General features: G+C 38.5%; 1 protein-coding gene across 1 annotated transcript in view; it reads left to right on the top strand.

Annotated features, from left to right (window-relative positions):
- The window catches only part of NFS1 (NFS1 cysteine desulfurase), a 177,052-nt gene that overhangs the window by 1,357 nt on the left and 163,798 nt on the right, over positions 1 to 11,897 (top strand). The window contains exons 2-3 of the mRNA XM_053695861.1: positions 3,991 to 4,067; positions 7,114 to 7,230. Of these exons, the coding sequence (XP_053551836.1) occupies positions 3,991 to 4,067; positions 7,114 to 7,230 (194 nt within the window). The remainder of the gene's footprint in view (positions 1 to 3,990; positions 4,068 to 7,113; positions 7,231 to 11,897) is intronic.

Below are 11,897 nucleotides of genomic sequence, written 5' to 3'. Positions count from 1 at the left end.
ACTCCCCCCACTGTTACGTAGCTGCCTTCTTCTTCAAATGATCATGAAATCAGAATCCAGTCCTCGGACAGAAATTGCAAGCGCGTGCAATTTCTGTCCGAGGACTGGATTCTGATCGTAGTTCATCACTTTAACGGAATATACTTAAGTTTTCATCTTACCCGATCTTGCTGTGCTTAGATTCCATGCCAATGTATCGATATGTGTCGGTCCACGGGAGCGTGCAAACAAATATAACAACAAACAGACCTTCACTCGGTCCCGCTCCCTCCTCGATCACTCCAATACTGGCTCCAAGTAACAGCTTGTGCTCTGGCATATGATGATTTGTAGTCTTGCGATCCGTCTCTTCAATCCGTGCCGGTCCACAGGAGTAAAAGGCCTCTCACAGTCCTGCTCCCTCCTCGGTCACCTCTTTGACGGCTTCGCTCGTTCTCCGTTTGGGATTCGAAACCTTTGATCGTTACAGTACAGTGCTATCCAGGATATCACCTCTGTTTTTCCCACAGTATCTGTCTCTTGAATCTCTTCGTGTCTGTGCTCTCTCTGGGACCTCAGTAATATACAGTTCAAACAGCGATCAAAAAATGATCAATTGAGGAGCACCAATTGGTGCTCCTCAATTGATCATTTTTTGATCGCTGTTTGAACTAGTTCATGTGTGTCATATAGATAACATTGTGCTCTCTCCAGTGGAGTTATTTAGCAGTCAGCACTGATTGGCTAAAATGCATGTCTGTCAAAAGTACTGAGTTAAGGGGGCAGTCTGTAGAGCAGAGCTTTCCAAACTTTTTATGTTGGTGACACACTTTTTAGACCTACATCATTTTGCGACACAGTTTAACCTCCTTTTTGCTAGTACAACTGAATTACTAACTTGTTTTAAGAGATACGGACACATACATGAATTATATAATAATGAAATGTATTTACAAGTAGCAGTATGTATGTGCAAGAATTAAAAAAAAGTTTAATAACACCAATAGCTACTTGATATTTTAATGGGATGTATGAGGTTGATGGGATGAACACACTCTCATTTCATCATCAAGCATTTCTTAAGCTTCCACTTCCTATCCATATATCAAGAGCAGGAGCAGCAATGCACTACTGGGAGCTAGCTGCAAAAAAACCCCACTGACTTCAGCTCAGCATTTAAGCTGCCGCCCTCAGAGCTCGGTGAGTCCGATTGACTACTGCCGCGCTGTAAACACACTGCTCTCCCACTCCCTGACTACACATGCAGTCACAAGCAAATTAAGGAGACTACATGTGCAGTCAGGAGCCAATGTGCCGCCAATGTGAATAGTTTCAGTTCCCACTGAGCTGCGCCAATAGGTTAAGATGATCTGTGTCCCCCTAGGTATCAATCACGAGTCAACCATGTGATATGCGTAGCAGGCAGGCGGAAAGTCAGAAAACAAAAAAAAAAACAAAAAAAAAAAAATTTGTGCTGAAGCAGGGACACACCTACACACTGCTGCCGACACACTAGTGTGTCCCGACACACAGTTTGGAAAGCACTGCTGTAGAGGCTTAGATACAAGGTAATCACAGAGGTAATACGTGTATTAAAGGATTACTAACTTCTATGTTTTTAAACACAAATAAACCGCATATTACATATAATAAATATCAAGTAGGGCTGCAACTAACTATTATTTTCATAATCGATTAATCGGCCGATTATTTTTTCGATTAATCGGATAAAAAAAGAATCAATAATTGTTTCCTATATTTTAAATAAAATCCACATACTGAGTGTTACAAGTATAAACTTCAGACTAAAACTTTACATTAACACAACTGTTTGTCCAATTTTTAAGCAGCAGAGAACAGTTTTATAATTAAACAAAACAAAACCTGTTTGAAAAAGAGGTAGAGCTAGAAAGAGACTATCACTGTTAATAACATTCTGTTATTCACTCTTTCAGAAACTTTGCATTGAAATGCAAAAATCTCAACATGTCCACATGCTTCTGGCTAAGGCTGGTTCTCTGTTTGCAGCTATATTTCCTGCAGCAGAGAAAAGGCACTAAGATGGTGTTGAGGTGGTTGAGGTGTATAAGTAGGGTTTTGCCAATTTCACCAAAGTGGGATATTTATCTTTGTTAGCTCTTCACCAATGCAAAGGGGTTTTCACCTTGGCAAGGGGCCTCTCAATAAAGTAACCCTTGACTTCATTCTTACATAAAAAATATCTTGAATATCTATATGCAATGGTAAATAACCAGCTATAATGTTAGGGGGAAATATCTAGTCCGCTCTAAAAATAACAGATATATACATATAGGTTGAATCTGGTACATATTATCACAATATATTAAAAATATAAAAAAAACAATAAAAAACAAATCAAACGCGCTAAGGACTGTATATCAATAACAGGACAAAGCCTTACACATTTATCTATAGTGTACATATAATCAGCAATAGCAAGCGATCTGCTTATAATTGTGCAAACAGATAATAGTGACATCAATTTAAATAACTCCCATCAATCTATGGCTAGGTGTAAATAACAAGCTCAGCACTATATCATGAAAAGCATAGTTCCAAATCACCTGATTTAATATAAACAATCCAAATGATGACTTTTATATCTGGGTTGCACATAAGCCAGGGGTAGTTGCAAACGTATACTGTCCTGAAAAAGTGAAAAGTAGATGTCCTTTAGGCTAAGGGCACAACCAAAAAAACACAATACCATGTGCAGGAGCTCATTGGAGTGAAGCAGCTGGTGTTGTGCACAGACCAACTAATTGCAAACCAACTAATCGATTATGAGATTCGTTGACAACTATTTCAATAATCGATTTATTATCGATTATGACGATTAGTTGTTGCAGCTCTAATATCAAGTAAAACTTGCTGACCTATTATGTTCTGAAAACTATCATGCATAATGTTATAAAAATCATTTTTATTTTTGGCCCGATGACATCATTAAATCCAGCCGTCAAATATCGGCACTACATGTTAGAAAGCACTAACTTTTAAAATGACTACTTTTTGCATATCATTAACTAAATATTCAGTCCTATTTCGCATGCGCATAAAAATAAACTAAATCGCGCATGCACATATTGAACGAGTCGATCAAGCGTGTCTATCAGCTTCCATACAGTCTATCAGGGAATGACATGTTAGGTGACTTTGCGCATATTGGATTAGAAGCGCCATATTCCAACCTGGGCTGTCAGCCCAGATTGGACAGGAGATAATGATACCCATGGAGTGGGTTTGGAAAGATATAAAATATTGATAGAAGATATTGTCAAAACGGTAGCAATCTCATTAGGAGAGTATACCGTATTGTAAAGGTGCTTGTTTAGGATTGATTCATACATTTATGCATAGTTAATTTTTGCTTACAGTGGCCCTTTAATATCATAGTGTTGGTTATGCAAAACTGGGGAATTGGTAATAAAGGGATTAACTACCTTTTTTAAACAATACAAATTTTCAAGTAGACTGTCCCTTTACATGTAGACTTTAACAAAGGGTTTTCTGCCATAATATTACCTTACATCTTATCATACTAAATCATTTTACATACAGGAAACTTTATCTATTATCAAATTGTATTTATTTTCTTGGTATCTTTTGTTGAAAAGCAGTGATGTAAGAGCAGGAGTGTGCACCTGTCTGCATTTTTGGCAAGAATTTGGTAGCAGTTTTGCAAGTTTGTTAACTATTTGCAAGAACAAAGAGTACCATGGGAAGGAAGCTAATTTTATAATAGAAATATTTTTTTTTATTTTAAATGATATAAACTTCTTGGTTTTATATCTTTTTAGATATTTTGACAGTAAAAGCCTCATGGATGCTCAGGGGATTATACAGGAATATTCTGAAATGCAGTCCCTTTGAGGTTCTGCGTTTGCTTACTTCCAATTTTAAACTTTTGTTGTAAAACCTTTAGACTATGTATAAACCGCTGTCCTTCCACTTTTTTATTTTTAAAACCTATTTATTTCATATCTGCAGGGAGCGTTATTCAGAAGCTGCCAGAAGATTCAGATCTTAGACCTTTGTATATGGATATTCAGGCGACAACACCAATGGTTAGCATCATTAAAAATCTTCTTATCTAAATATGTAAGCTGGTCTCAATTTGTACACAACTAATGTATTGCCTATAAATGCATTAAGTGTATATAATTCAAATAGAATGTAACCAATCTAGTTTTCTGAATATTAGAATATACTGCCAAGATATATGAATGTTGACGGCTGTAGTAGGCCTGTGATGTCACCAGAGCCACAGGCAGTTAACCCCAGTCCGGAATGGGTGCAAGAAACAAAGGGGATTACAAACAAAAAGTAATACAACACATAGACACCCAGCACTCACCAGCTAGCTCACAGCTAAGATAAAATCACAACTGGAAAGGTTAGTTACCGCATCTGGCCAAATGGGAAAAACTCAGGCACCACGTCAAGGTCCTTTCCAGTGCCTGAGTCCCTAACACAGCCACACCATGCGAGCTTACAAAGCCAAACAAACTGAGAACAAAGAAGGGGTGCACAGGTGGATGTAATCACCCAGAGAAATACAAAACATGGAAGGGAACTGCACTCCAAGACCGGACCAGGTACACATCCAGTGACTCGGCAACATCCCAGCCCTGGGTGCTAAATAGAACTCCAAAAAAGCTGTGATGTCACCAGAGCCACAGGCAGTTAACCCCAGTCCGCATCTGGCCAAATGGGAAAAGCTCAGGCACCACGTCAAGGCCCTTTCCACTGCCTGAGTCACTGGATGTGTACCTGGTCCGGTCTTGGAGTGCAGTTCCCTTCCGTGTTTTGTATTTCTCTGGGTGATTACATCCACCTGTGCACCCCTTCTTTGTTCTCAGTTTGTTTGGCTTTGTAAGCTCGCATGGTGTGGCTGTGTTAGGGACTCAGGCAGTGGAAAGGACCTTGACGCGGTGCCTGAGCTTTTCCCATCTGGCCAGATGCGGTAACTAACCTTTCCAGTTGTGATTTTATCTTAGCTGTGAGCTAGCTGGTGAGTGCTGGGTGTCTCTATGTGTTGTGTATATGTGTGTGTATGTATGTATGTATATATATATATATATATATATATATATATATATATATATATATATATATATATATATATATATATAATTCTACAAAGGGTTTTTTTTGGTTAAGCACACCACAAAAAGACTATTTGCAACCTAGCACACACATTGTGGAAGTGCTACCTGGGTGACCAAACAATGGTTAGTTGATAAAAAAACAAAAAAGTGTAGGTGCACATTCAACCACTAGAGTACACATGATTATGGCATATTTAAATATATACTTCAATTTGCTAAATATACTTACACTGTTCAAAATAAGATTGTGGATAAATATCTCACACAATAATATCGACATATATTTGAATAGCAAAGAATATTATCAGAAAACTATGCTTTTAAATAAAAATGGGATCTTAGTCACACATCTTATTTTGAACAGTGTAAGTATATTTAGCAAATTGAAGTATATATTTATATATATATATATATATATATATATATCTATCTATATCAGTGAGCATAATCGGCATAATTTATTTAACAACTTGTTATCTTTATATAATAGTTTATATTTAACCTGCTTTAAACTATCACAACCAAAAAAAAGATGATAGATGCTAGTGGATTAATAAAATGCTTTAGTTTACCAGCCGTGTCTTGTCCGGGACCATCTTGACAGCGCTGTTGCTTCATGAGCTTAATTATGTGTTTACACCCCCTCCTTTTCATGGGCATATTACTATAATAATACAATTATTTAAAGAATTAAAGCATTTAGTATTGTACCAACATGTCCCTTTAACGTAATTTTGGCATTAAATATTAGTTTAGTTTCTACTTTTCAAGTTTCTGTACATTTATGGCTACATACCTCTTCTATGCTCTATGGCACCATAAAGGCTGTGACACACTGCAAGCGATGCAGCGCGAGGCGAAGCAGCTGCTTCGTGTCGCTTCTGAAGTTCAGATATTTCATCTTTGAGCGCTCAGCTACGCGACCTGACGCAGAAGAGTGCTCCGAGATGAAAAGGCAGGATACACTGAGCGCGCACAGCCGCATCTACACGCTGCGCGCCGCTCTGCTTGCAGTGTGTCACAGCCATTTGAGGTTGCCTAAAGAGAACCTAAAAGCACCCTCTGTTAGCCTGTGGAACCAAGTCGCTGCTATTGGTTCTAGTCACATGGGGCCAATTAAACATGCTGCAAATGCAGCAGTTTCCGTGCAAGCCGTAAGGCTCTCCAGAAACATAAGTTAAGAAGCAGCAGTCCAAAGACTGCTGCTCCTTAACTTATCCGCCACCTCTGAGACGGCGGACAGCAATCATCCCGATCAGATACGATCGGGATGATTGATGACACCTGCTAGCGGCTGACTTGCCGCGAATCTGCAGGCGGCGGTATTGCACAAGCATTTCAGTAAAAATGCTTGTGCAATGTTAAATGCCCACAGCGTATGCTGTCGACATTTAGAGATGTCGGGCGGACACGATTCGCGATAGCGGATCATGTCCGCCCGCATCTTAATAAATCGGCCTTATAGTCTAAATTAGTTGCTATAAGTAGTACAGTGCAACATGCTGCCCGGCATGTCAGATACAGGACATTAAACACCTCTTGCTATTGTAAAAATTGTGTCCCATGCTTACTACAAAGACCAAGAACAACGTTTTGTAACCTACATTTTCTTCAAAATGCTACAAACTGCCTAAACTAGATGTAATTTGCAACATTCTGAAGAAGTATGGGACATGCTCTATTTTACACCAAAGCAAGAAGTGCTTAATGTCTCTTAAAGAGTTGTTAAAATAATTATTGGTGCATCCCCCATACAACCACTAATGGGCACAATTATTCTAATCTAAAGATCCTCATTATTATTGAAACACAACAACATAGCTGCAAAGAACATTTTAATATATTGTTCTTAAATTAACAGTTTAGTGCGGAGGGGATAAGTGAGGTTACTACTGAGTAGTCCAAGTTAGTATTATTTGTTATGACGATCACTGTTCATCTGCAGTAAGTAGTCAAATACATTATATACCATCAATTTATTGTTCATTTTCCTTTCATTTAGGATCCCAGAGTCCTGGATTGCATGTTGCCGTATATGGTTAACTTCTATGGAAACCCTCACTCAAGGACTCATGCATACGGATGGGAGACAGAGAAGGCAGTAGAAAAAGCCAGAGAAGTAAGCAATGCATGAATGACATCGTCGTCCAAAGTAATTGTATGATGTTCAGGTTCAGTGTGATTTTTCACTAGAAAATAGTGCAGTGCTACTCTTCTATCTTTTGCTCGTTTATTTCCTACTACAATTAGAAAATAAAGGTAAAGCATGTACATTGAGTTGATCATTTGAAGTTGCCTGGCTCTGGGGTCAGAATTGGTGCAGAGCTTGCCATGTGCAAACTGTCCTATGCCACTTTATTAAGTAATTAGAGGAAATTAAAAAGAGAGCTCAGTTTTTAGGAATTCCATTTAATAGTGCTATAAAGTTTATCTTTTTTTTTTAAAGAGATTCTTAAGGTTAAACCGGCATGTTCTTTCATGATTTGGATAGAACATACAATGTTAAACAACTTTCCAATTTTCTTCCATTATCAAATTTGCTTCATTCTCTTGTTATCCTTTGCTGAAGGAACAACATAGCACTATTGGCAGCTAGATGAATACATCTAGTCAGCCAATCACAAAAGACAAATGTGTGCAGGCACCAATTAGCAGCAGCTCCCACTAGTGTAGGATATGTGTATTCTTTTTCAACAAGGGATACCAAGAGAACAAAGCACATTTGAAAATAGAAGTGAATTTAAAATGGTCTTAAAATGACATGCTCTATCGGAATCATGCAAGTTTAATTGTGACTTTAACGGTAGGCTCTCTGAAGCGGAACATAAAATCTCTGACCTTGAAAATAGACATGCTTATCTGTAAAATAAAGTAGAGGAACTAATAAAATTATTTTCTCTCTCAAAAATGAGAAGATTTAGAAAATAGGAGTTGAAGGAACAACCTTTGGTTGTTAGTTTTGACAGAATCACTTACACCCTGAGTAATAAGAACTTCTATTCAATCTCACCTCCCAGATTTGTTCGGTATTAAAAAAGATCTCGGCCTTTTCTAATAGAGTGCACAGGATAGGCTAACAGAAATCCTTTTCAGGAAAAACAGACTTGCCCAGACCAATTAAGATTTAGTTTTCTATATATCCAAACAAAGCAATTATTCTTAAATGCATATCGTAAAGTATCAGAAGTAGTCTATTGGACAACCATATTTCTCTCTCTCGAGATTTCTCCTACAAACTTAGGCCTAGATTTGGAGTTCGGCGGTAGAAGGGCTGTTAACGCTCCGCGGGCTTTTTTCTGGCCGCACCATAAATTTAACTCTGGTATCGAGAGTTCAAACAAATGCTGCGTTAGGCTCCAAAAAAGGAGCGTAGAGCATTTTTACCGCAAATGCAACTCTCGATACCAGAGTTGCTTACGGACGCGGCCAGCCTCAAAAACGTGCTCGTGCACGATATCCCCATAGGAAACAATGGGGCTGTTTGAGCTGAAAAAAAACCTAACACCTGCAAAAAAGCAGCGTTCAGCTCCTAACGCAGCCCCATTGTTTCCTATGGGGAAACACTTCCTACGTCTGCACCTAACACTCTAACATGTACCCCGAGTCTAAACACCCCTAACCTTACACTTATTAACCCCTAATCTGCCGCCCCCGCTATCGCTGACCCCTGCATATTATTTTTAACCCCTAATCTGCCGCTCCGTAAACCGCCGCAACCTACGTTATCCCTATGTACCCCTAATCTGCTGCCCTAACATCGCCGACCCCTATATTATATTTATTAACCCCTAATCTGCCCCCCACAACTCGCCGACACCTGCCTACACTTATTAACCCCTAATCTGCCGAGCGGACCTGAGCGCTACTATAATAAAGTTATTAACCCCTAATCCGCCTCACTAACCCTATCATAAATAGTATTAACCCCTAATCTGCCCTCCCTAACATTGCTGACACCTAACTTCAATTATTAACCCCTAATCTGACGACCGGAGCTCACCGCTACTATAATAAATGGATTAACCCCTAAAGCTAAGTCTAACCCTAACACTAACACCCCCCTAAGTTAAATATAATTTAAATCTAACGAAATAAATTAACTCTTAATAAATAAATTATTCCTATTTAAAGCTAAATACTTACCTGTAAAATACATCCTAATATAGCTACAATATAAATTATAATTATATTATAGCTATTTTAGGATTTATATTTATTTTACAGGCAACTTGGTAATTATTTTAACCAGGTACAATAGCTATTAAATAGTTAAGAACTATTTAATAGTTACCTAGTTAAAATAATAACAAATTTACCTGTAAAATAAATCCTAACCTAAGATATAATTAAACCTAACACTACCCTATCAATAAATTAATTAAATAAACTACCTACAATTAACCTAACACTACACTATCAATAAATTAATTAAACACAATTGCTACAAATAAATACAATTACATAAACTAGCTAAAGTACAAAAAATAAAAAAATATTTACAAACATAAGAAAAATATTACAACAATTTTAAACTAATTTCACCTACTCTAAGCCCCCTAATAAAATAACAAAGCCCCCCAAAATAAAAAATTCCCTACCCTATTCTAAATTAAAAAAGGTAAAAGCTCTTTTACCTTACCAGCCCTGAACAGGGCCCTTTGCGGGGCATGCCCCAAGAATTTCAGCTCTTTTGCCTGTAAAAAAAAACCATACAATACCCCCCCCCAACATTACAACCCACCACCCACATACCCCTAATCTAACCCAAACCCCCCTTAAATAAACCTAACACTAAGCCCCTGAAGATCTTCCTACCTTGTTCCGATCAGCCAATAGAATGCGAGCTCAATCTGATTGGCTGATCGGATCAGCCAATCGGATTGAACTTGATTCTGATTGGCTGATTCCATCAGCCAATCAGAAAATTCCTACCTTAATTCCGATTGGCTGATAGAATCCTATCAGCCAATCGGAATTCGAGGGACGCCATCTTGGATGACGTCCCTTAAAGGAACAGTCATTCGTCGTTCAGTCGTCGGGCCGGATGGATGTTCCGCGCTGGAGGTCTTCAGGATCCTGCCGCTTCGCTCCGGATGGATGCTGCTTGGATGAAGACTTCAATCGGATGGAAGATCCTCTTCTGCCCCGCTTGGATGAAGACTTTGACCGGATCATGGACCTCTTCAGCCCCCCGCTTGGGCTTGGATCAGGACATCGGAGGAGCTCTTCAGGACGGATCGGTGAACCTGGATGGTGAAGACAAGGTAGGAAGATCTTCAGGGGCTTAGTGTTAGGTTTATTTAAGGGGGGTTTGGGTTAGATTAGGGGTATGTGGGTGGTGGGTTGTAATGTTGGGGGGGGGGGGGGTATTGTATGTTTTTTTTTTACAGGCAAAAGAGCTGAAATTCTTGGGGCATGCCCCGCAAAGGGCCCTGTTCAGGGCTGGTAAGGTAAAAGAGCTTTTACCTTTTTTAATTTAGAATAGGGTAGGGAATTTTTTATTTTGGGGGGCTTTGTTATTTTATTAGGGGGCTTAGAGTAGGTGTAATTAGTTTAAAATTGTTGTAATATTTTTCTTATGTTTGTAAATATTTTTTTATTTTTTGTAACTTAGTTCTTTTTTATTTTTTGTACTTTAGCTAGTTTATTTAATTGTATTTATTTGTAGCAATTGTGTTTAATTAATTTATTGATAGTGTTAGGTTAATTGTAGGTAATTGTAGGTAGTTTATTTAATTAATTTATTGATAGGGTAGTGTTAGGTTTAATTATATCTTAGGTTAGGATTTATTTTACAGGTAAATTTGTTATTATTTTAACTAGGTAACTATTAAATAGCTATTGTACCTGGTTAAAATAAATACAAAGTTGCCTGTAAAATAAATATTAATCCTAAAATAGCTATAATATAAATATAATTTATATTGTAGCTATATTAGGATTTATTTTACAGGTAAGTATTTAGCTTTAAATAGGAATAATTTATTTAATAAGAGTTAATTATATTTAACTTAGGGGGGTGTTAGAGTTAGGGTTAGACTTAGCTTTAGGGGTTAATCCATTTATTATAGTAGCGGTGAGCTCCAGTCGGCAGATTAGGGGTTAATAATTGAAGTTAGGTGTCGACAATGTTAGGGAGGGCAGATTAGGGGTTAATACTATTTATTATAGGGTTAGTGAGGCGGATTAGGGGTTAATACATTTATTATAGTAGCGCTCAGGTCCGCTCGGCAGATTAGGGGTTAATAAGTGTAGGCAGGTGTCGGCGACGTTGAGGGGGGCAGATTAGGGGTTAATAAATATAATATAGGGGTCGGCGGTGTTAGGGGCAGCAGATTAGGGGTACATAGGGATAACGTAGGTGGCGGCGCTTTGCGGTCGGAAGATTAGGGTTAATTATTTTAAGTAGCTGGCGGCGACGTTGTGGGGGGCAGGTTAGGGGTTAATAAATGTAATACAGGGGTCGGCGGGGTTAGGGGCAGCAGATTAGGGGTACATAAGTATAACGTAGGTGGCGGTCGGCAGATTAGGGGTTAAAAAATTTTAATCGAGTGGCGGCGATGTGGGGGGAGCTCGGTTTAGGGGTACATAGGTAGTTTATGGGTGTTAGTGTACTTTAGGGTACAGTAGTTAAGAGCTTTATGAACCGGCGTTAGCCCAGAAAGCTCTTAACTACTGCTATTTTCCTGCGGCTGGAGTTTTGTCGTTAGAGCTCTAACGCTCACTTCAGAAACGACTCTAAATACCGGCGTTAGAAAGATCCCATTGAAAAGATAGGATACGCAA

The sequence above is a fragment of the Bombina bombina genome, chromosome 1, assembly GCF_027579735.1.
Source record: "Bombina bombina isolate aBomBom1 chromosome 1, aBomBom1.pri, whole genome shotgun sequence".
Taxonomy (NCBI): Eukaryota; Metazoa; Chordata; class Amphibia; order Anura; family Bombinatoridae; genus Bombina; species Bombina bombina.
This window is presented reverse-complemented; position numbering and strand designations above follow the sequence as displayed.